General features: G+C 44.9%; 2 protein-coding genes across 3 annotated transcripts in view; one reads left to right on the top strand and one right to left on the bottom strand.

Annotated features, from left to right (window-relative positions):
- The window catches only part of LOC129605086 (uncharacterized), a 4,542-nt gene extending 2,946 nt beyond the window's left edge, over window positions 1–1,596 (bottom strand). Inside the window, exons 1-2 of the mRNA XM_055514328.1 lie at window positions 1,465–1,596; window positions 1–1,030 (exon numbers count right to left, since the gene is read on the bottom strand). The exon at window positions 1–1,030 is cut by the window's left edge and continues 2,946 nt beyond it. The gene's annotated coding sequence lies outside the window, so the exon portion shown is untranslated. The remainder of the gene's footprint in view (window positions 1,031–1,464) is intronic.
- Window positions 1,597–3,712: 2,116 nt separating this feature from the next.
- LOC114867663 (uncharacterized) lies at window positions 3,713–5,984 on the top strand. Of its 2 annotated transcripts, none has more exons than XM_055514334.1 (5): window positions 3,713–3,876; window positions 4,314–4,369; window positions 4,732–5,091; window positions 5,365–5,459; window positions 5,761–5,984. In XM_055514334.1, the coding sequence occupies exons 2-5, from the start codon at window positions 4,315–4,317 to the stop codon at window positions 5,884–5,886; spliced, it is 636 nt and encodes a 211-aa protein (XP_055370309.1). In that variant the 5' UTR covers window positions 3,713–3,876; window position 4,314; the 3' UTR covers window positions 5,887–5,984. The 2 variants fall into 2 exon arrangements, with proteins under 2 accessions (XP_055370309.1, XP_029026361.1); XM_029170528.3 differs by having other exon boundaries at window positions 3,717–3,876; window positions 5,362–5,459.
- The last annotated feature ends 1,728 nt before the right edge of the window (window positions 5,985–7,712 follow it).

The raw sequence follows: 7,712 nt of genomic DNA, 5'->3' as shown, positions 1-7,712 counted from the left end.
GACCCGTCGGGCGACGCTAGCGGGGATGCCTGCAATCGACACAACACAGTCAGTGGGAGAACCGAGGGGAACCCCCGCGGGAGGGGAGAGCTGCTCGGGCACTGCGACCGAGATCTCTGGGCCCTGAACCTCAGACCCGTGCCCTCGCCGACGTCGTCTGGGGCGCCTGCGGCTGACCGTCGTCTGAGGCGCTGAGAGCGGCAGGGGCTGGGTCTCTGTAGCGGGGTCCGTGTGGTGAACCGAACCGGCGGCGTCTGGAACTTGGGTTGTAGCCGCAGGCGCGGCGACAGGAATGGGAACCGCCGACGCGGCGACAGGAACGGGAACCGCCGACGCGGTGACAGGAACGGGAACCGCCGGAGCGGCGTCAGGAACGGGAACCGCCGGAGCGGCGTCAGGAACGGGAACCGCCGGAGCGGCGACAGAGGCGCGGCCAGGCGATACGCGCAGAGCGCGTGTCAAGTCCCTCCGCGTTAGTCGGAGCCCATCGAAATACGCTTGTACTCACGCCACCAGTATTCGTCCTCCAGTATCTCGATGGCCAGTTCTACCACGGAGAGCCGAACCTGGGGGCTGGGTGCTTCCGCATATCTCCTGGCTAAGCCCTGGAGATCGCCACGGATGTCCTCCGGTAGACTTAGGAAAACGAGATCCATTGCTCTGGTGAGCGGCTTGTACACGGAGCCAAACAGAGAGGGAAAAAAGAAGAGACAGCGGCGGCTGACCGGGGTGAAGGCTGGGCGCTGGCTGGGTCCAAGTCTGGCCAGATCGTTCTGTCAGGGAACAGCAGATGAAAGGACCCACATGCACAGCACGGAGACCACAGGCAGAACGTAGGGTTAAACGGTTTATTCAGAATCACAGACAATCCGGATCATGCACAGTCAATCAAGGGGCTTCGGTATCGGTGGGGCAGGCTGGTTCGGATCCAGGGGCAGGCAGAGGTTCAGTAACCGAAGCTAGCAGTTTTACAGTACCGTGAGGGAGCAGGGCGTCTCGTAGTCGGGCGGTCAGGTTCGTAATTCCAGAGCTGTCCAAGCAAAAGTACCGATCAGGGAGCAGGCGAGAATCAGGAGTCAGAAAACGGAGCAGGATCAAAACACATGAACAGGATAACTAAACGCTGTAAAGGGTAGTCTGGCATACATACGACGATCTGGCGGGGAACTGAGGAAACAGGTGGTGGTTAAATACAAGAAGTGATTACTTGATACGGAGCAGGTGTGACTAATGGGGACCGGAAGTAAAGCTGGAACCGAAAACAGAAACCGGGAGACTACCAAAATAAAGACAGGAAGTGGAAACTGGAACCCAAAACATGATGATATGACAGAAAACAAGGTGCCTTCAAAATAAACCTGATAACAGAGCCAGAACCTGACACCAACAATGTTTCAAATGTAACTAGAAGCCGCTTCATCAGGATCATCAAGTACCATCAACAGTAACACTGGACCAACTCACCAGTGACGTTGAGTCGACATACGTCCATGTAGGAGGAGCAACAGTGAGTGTGTACGTCACCTTGCTCTGTGAACAACAGTGAGTCCAGAACCAGAGAACCGGGAGAGAACGGGCCTTAATGCTGCATTGATGCTGACAACAACAACAACAGCCGAAGCAGGAGCAGCGGCGGCAGGGGTGTGTTCCAGAAAGCAGGTTATGTTCAGAGAGTAAGTTGCTATGGTTACATACATTCCCTGAAAGTTACCTCCGGTTTTGGAACCGAAAGCTGAGGTTAATCACTAACTTACCCTCAAACTTACCTGGTTATGTCACATAACCCGCTTTCTGGAACACAGCCCTGTTTGTCTGTGTTCCATTTTTTTCTGTTGTCCTACTGTACTAAAGCTCAGGATGAGACACGTTAAACCGTTCATAACTTCATTTTAATTTATCCTTAATTACACTATTCAAGTTACCATGTCATGCTGTATGTTGTACTGTTTGTACTTTTTTATGCTGAGATCCCCCACCTGCAAACACATAGTCAAATCTTTTGCCAGGTCCCTCTACAAGAGCCCGCACGGAAAGGACGCCAGGGGAGGAGGAGGACTTTCCGAATTCATTTATTATTTAAAATTCATTACTTAATTAAAACACACCAAACACGAGGCAAGTTAATAATATTAAGCACAAATAAGCAATCCAAACCAAAATCACACCATGTATGGGAAGATAACACGGCAAACAAAACCAAAACGAACAAAATAACAAAATAGAAACCAAAACCAACCAAACCAAATTCGAGGGACCGAAACCCTGGCGAAACCGAGACGGGTCACGAGTTGTATCCAGACCCAAAGCAGTAGTCTGGGTCGTAGTGCAGCTGTGCTTCCCGGTCGCTGCCCCCGGAGCCGTCGTCTACCAGCGGGACTCTGATCTCCACCACCCGCCGCGACTCGGACTACAGTAATAGCTGCGGATAGCCGTTAATAGGACGCCGGCTCTGTGAGGGGATCCGGCTCCGTAGTGATTGTACACAGACGCACCACTGCTGATGATCCACTGCAGTGACTCAGGTTTTCAGGAACCTGAATAAAACATGATTTGTTTCACCAACATGTTACATCCACCAGTAAACAGTCTCTACTAACATGTCAGCGCTGGAACAGCTGGACGCTGTGAGCTCATGTAGCTGTGATCATGTAGAAACATGAAGGTTTTCTGTCCAGCAGGTCCAACAGAACCACTAGAGGATCCAAAGCACCGGTTCTGGTCTCTGCCCTGTGAATCTGCTGTTGTTAATGACCTGTTGTGCTCTCTAAAGTCCAGCTCTGACCCATTCACTGCTCATTGTCCTCATGCCACAGTTGGACTAGTTTTACACAGGTAGTGAACATGAAGGAAATAAATTAATGTTGGAGCTGCAGGTGAAAACTGGTTCAACAAACAACCTCATGTTCCTCATCACACTCTGTAAATACAGTGACTGACTGTGTTGGTGAAATAAAACTCACTTTCTTGTCTATAATTTTTATTTAGAGTTTTGTATAGTGATTTGTAAATTATGAAATGCTGTTAATACTTCTGTAACAGCCATGATGACTTTAACCTTCAACAGCAGGACAAACCTGGAATATTGAATTAACCTGAACCCAACACAGGTTCTGAAACCAGAACCATCAGCTCAGAGAGCGTCAGCGCTGTGAAGAAATCCAACCATACAGACAGTATACAGGAGCACTTTACACCAGGAGAAACAGAGGAACTGAAAAGCGGAGAGCTCAGCACTAAGAAGAGCTGCACTTGCATTTCACGACTGGTTCTTCACACCAGAAAGAGGAACTGAAAAAACGGATCATGACAGAAAAAGTTTATACACATTTAAACTCAGAAATCAACAGTAAAGTCATGTCGTTATATTAAAGTCCATATTCATCACATACAGCAAGTACCAAGCAAAAAATATTTAACTTAAACATACCCTCTGACAAAAAGACACAACTCCGGCAAAATACATACTGTACCTTTCCCATTAGACGGCTGTTTGGTGCAGTGGTTAGAATGTTTTGTTGTTGATGCCAAGGTTGTGAGTTCTAATTACACCAGTAACCTCTAAAAAGAAGTCACCCCATGTTTCACTTCCTTTCAGAATCCTGTGACAAGACAATGTTGTTTTTGTGGGAAAACACTATGTGGCCACCGTGTGCTTTGGTTTATAGCTGTAACAGAATCAGAAGCTATTTATAAGGTGTCACAGTGATTTGACACAGAATGCTACTGGGCCACGCAGCCTTATCTGTCAGTGTCTTCAGACCTGAACACGCTTCAAAGATCGCTGTAAAGATCTCTACACAAAGGATGTATACATACAACAGCACTTTACACCAAGGAAAACAGAGGAACTGAAAGAGTGGAGAGTTCAGCACTAAGGTTAGTGACTTAAATGTTGACAGCTATGACAATTGTGTCTAGAGACTAAGATATTTTGAGAAGAGAGTAGCTCTCAACAACCACTTTTCCAACTGTCTCTGCTGATCACCTTGTTCAGGTGTGTTAGTTAGCTGCTTATTGACTGAACATACCTGGTCAGGATGATCAGTATTAGCTGGAGTCGAGGACAGTTGGAAAACCAGCAACCCAATATCAGATCGGCCTGTGGATCGGCACACAGTCACTAACACTGTGGTGGAAATTTCCCATAAAGAGGCAGATGAGAGAGTTGCCTTTTGTAAGATGTATTATAAAAATAAAGGGAAAAATTAATGGGGAAAGCTAATGAAAAACATGAATGTTGATCATGCAAATCAACAAACCAAAACACAGGTTTCCCTTTGGTGGTGTTGATTCTTCTCTGTCTCCTTTAACAGGATGAAGATGATCTTCAGGATCCTGCTGCTCATCAGCTTCATCTCATGCGTCTCTGGTTCGTTCACATCTTCACTGTCCAGCACAGAATAAATGTTTTTGTACCAAATCACAAACAGATAGAGATTCTGTGAAAATCCTCCTTCATTAAATGTTAGTGTCCTAATATACGGATGAAGTCAAACACAAAACATAACTATTTATTTCTTATTGTCTTACTGTAACATGTAATAATGTAAGTTCATCAGTTACTATAATAATGGTAATAAATACATTAGTGTAATAACATTATGGGCTGATATTAACTCATTCACATCTCATCTGGATTTAACAATACAGTTCACATTAAATAGAACTAAACCTCTGTCAGCACTGAGCATAAACACTCACATGTTAAAGTTCTGTGTGTTTGCTCCACAGGATCATTAGTAGTGAATGTGACCCAGACCCACTATCAGGCAGAGCAGAACCACAGCATCACACTGGAGTGGACCTTCACACCCAAACCTGACGTGTCCATCACCTCAGTTTACATCTTCTGTCTGCTGGTGACTGATCTCAGAGTCTCAGTCCTGTTTCATCTCCATGAAGGTGTTGAGGTCTCAGAGTCTCAGGATCAACAGTTTTCAGGACGAGTCCAGTTTGACAGAGACAAGCTCAGAGAAGGACGGATCAGACTCCAAGTGTCCAGACTCAGGACTGATGACTCAGGACTGTATGACTGTATCATCAGAACATCAGATGGTTGGAACATGGACGTATGTCGACTCAACGTCACTGGTGAGTTGGTCCAATGTTACTGTTGATTTTTTCAGGATGATGTTTTACAGACTGAGCTTCTAATCATGATTGAATTCATTCTAATCTATTATTATATTATGTTGAAAACAGAAACACAGTGAATCTAATGATTTAAACTCAAAATGGACATATTGTAGTTTTTGACCTGGAGCAGTGTAAAGCTTAACGTTTGTGGACTTGTTATCCACATATGATAAATTACAGGGAGAGAAGACACACAGTGATTATTGTTTTCCATGTTCTTTACAGCAGCTGTTGATCAGCACAAAGCTCAGACAGAACCAGAGAACAGAAGGAGAACGGGCCTTAGTGCTACATTGGTGCCGACAGCAGCAGCAGCTCTATGGGTTGGTCTTTTAATGTTTTTCTGTTTTTTGTCCTATCAAAACTAAACCTAAGGATGAGACAAAGGTAATTGATTGAGTGTGATTTCACAAAGCAGACGTTCTCTTTGTCTCTGAATCCTTTTACCTGATGATCCTGATGAAGTTGCTTCTGTTTTTGGTCAAGTAGTTTTATACACACATAGAAACATTGTTGGTGAACAGAACATTTTGAACTGTGCTTCAACATCAGCATTTACACCCATAGAAAACCTGTGTTCTCAGGCTTAAGGCTGAGACGTATCATACTTTTACTCCATGTCAGGTTGAAACTCTTCTGTTGAGCCAGAGTTCAAAGACAAACCTGGGTTTGGATCCACCCTCAGTTGCTGCCACTCAAACCTTCCCTGCTGTGTTTCCATGTTGTCTAGTGTCAGTTGGTTTGAGTTAGTGGAGGTCTCTGTTTCTGTGTGTGTAACATGTACAGTAATTTAGCACTTTATCAATTATTTGTACCTACTGTAAATAAACACTTATTTTTGCTATGAATGTATGGTTGGTTCCTAAAAAAAACTAAAAACTGAATGATAAGACAAACTGATACAGTACAATGAATCTAACACTTAAACACCACAGCCACAAGGAGCTACAACATCAACATCATTAATCTTAGTGTAAACCTTCGTCTCAGGAAGAAGAATTTGATCCTGACTTGATAGTGTCACAGTCCAGGTCAATCAGTTACTGTTTCCAATCAGTTACTGTTTCCATTCATTTACGGGTTTTTTTTTTGCTACCACTTCCTGTTCAGTGCCCATGTTTTAAGTTCCAGTTTTACCTCCGTCTCTAGTTAACTCACCTGTGTCTCATTAGTACTCTACTCACCTGTAATCCATCAGCATATCACCTCTGTATTTAAGCACCAGCTCTTTCCCTGCCCAGTTGCCAGATTGTCTTTGTGTAATAGCCAGCATTCCAGCATTTGTGACTGACCCTGCTTTCCCTGACCTTGCCGCCTGCCTCATCTGTGATCCTGCATTGCCGTAAGTCTGACCACCGACTGTCTGATCCATGCCTGTACCGCTACTGCCTCAGTTTTGTATCAACCCTTGCCTGCCTGACTACGAGTACTAATAAACCCTTTTCATCACCGAGCTTTGTCTCCGCCGTGCATGTGGGTCCTCTACCTAGAGCGCCGTGACAGATAGTAAAGTAGTTGATATACAACTCAGCTGGTAACAAGTAAATCTGTACTGGCAAAAGTTAAACTGTAACTTATTCCCACCACTGGTTCAATTGTAAAAAGTTCAAACTGTGTTATTAGATCTCAGAGCTGAACACAAACACTGAAGGCTCTGAATGAACAGCTGTGGACACTGGGAGCAGCAGGTCCATGGTTCTACTGAGACACTGAGGCTCTCAGAGCTTTCATCACCTCAGTGTTTGAACCCAGCTCCATAGTGGAAACGATACAGCATCACCTTTAAGGCAGTCAAACGTCACACCAGGAAGTTGGAGAACAAAGGTGCAGAAGAAGGTGTTTATGATGCCTCAGGTCACAACTCAGCAGTTTCACATTATTTGTTTATCTTCATACATGTGAAAATATAATGTGTATGTAGAAACATAATTGGTGTAAAACCTTTGTTGTGGTGAAAGAGTTTCCAAAGCTGTGAGACCAAACCCAGGAAGCTGATGACATGTTGGACCTTCAGCAGCTCTAGTTGCATCTGAACTTTAACCCAAACTGTTCTCAGATCTGCCTGAAGTGTCGACTTCACCAACTACTAAGAGAAACTGTCGCTGCTCTGATGATCCAACAGATGAAGCTCAGCTGGGTTTTAGTTTAACATAAGGTTGAAGCTGAATTCGAGGAATTCCAGAGATAAAATTATTTCTGCATGACGTAATATTGCACGATACTATTGAATCTGTTGTTACATACAGTAGTAGACGGTACATTAACATTTAACACAGTGAAGACAGTTCACTTTCCTGCATGTTAATGCACAGAAACCTACACAGAGAAATGGGCTGCAGGAATGAAGGAGGCACCGGATCGCTACAAGGAACAGTGGACAATCCAATACACGAGGCAAGAGATACTATGACGTCACATAAGAGTTGTACTGAAACCTGTAACAGAGTTCTGGTCCAACATGAGTGAGAGGGGAGCGTCAGCGAAGCTCAGACCCTATTGGGAACAAACAGTGTCTGTAGTGAAAGAACAGGTGAATCACAGCCCTATTTACCACGGGCGCCAGAGAAAGGTGGGAA

This window comes from Betta splendens, chromosome 13 (assembly GCF_900634795.4).
Source record: "Betta splendens chromosome 13, fBetSpl5.4, whole genome shotgun sequence".
NCBI lineage: Eukaryota > Metazoa > Chordata > Actinopteri > Anabantiformes > Osphronemidae > Betta > Betta splendens.
The sequence above is the reverse complement of the archived record's forward strand: the minus strand, read 5'-3'. Positions and strand labels throughout refer to the sequence as shown.

Excerpts from the sequence above, each read along its gene's own strand:
- LOC114867663 (XM_029170528.3), top strand. The coding sequence starts at position 4,315 with ATGAAGATGATCTTCAGGATCCTGCTGCTCATCAGCTTCATCTCATGC. Across the intron at positions 4,370-4,731 it reads CTTCATCTCATGCGTCTCTG|GATCATTAGTAGTGAATGTG; the intron begins GTTCGTTCACAT and ends TTTGCTCCACAG. Across the intron at positions 5,092-5,361 it reads ATGTCGACTCAACGTCACTG|CAGCTGTTGATCAGCACAAA; the intron begins GTGAGTTGGTCC and ends TGTTCTTTACAG.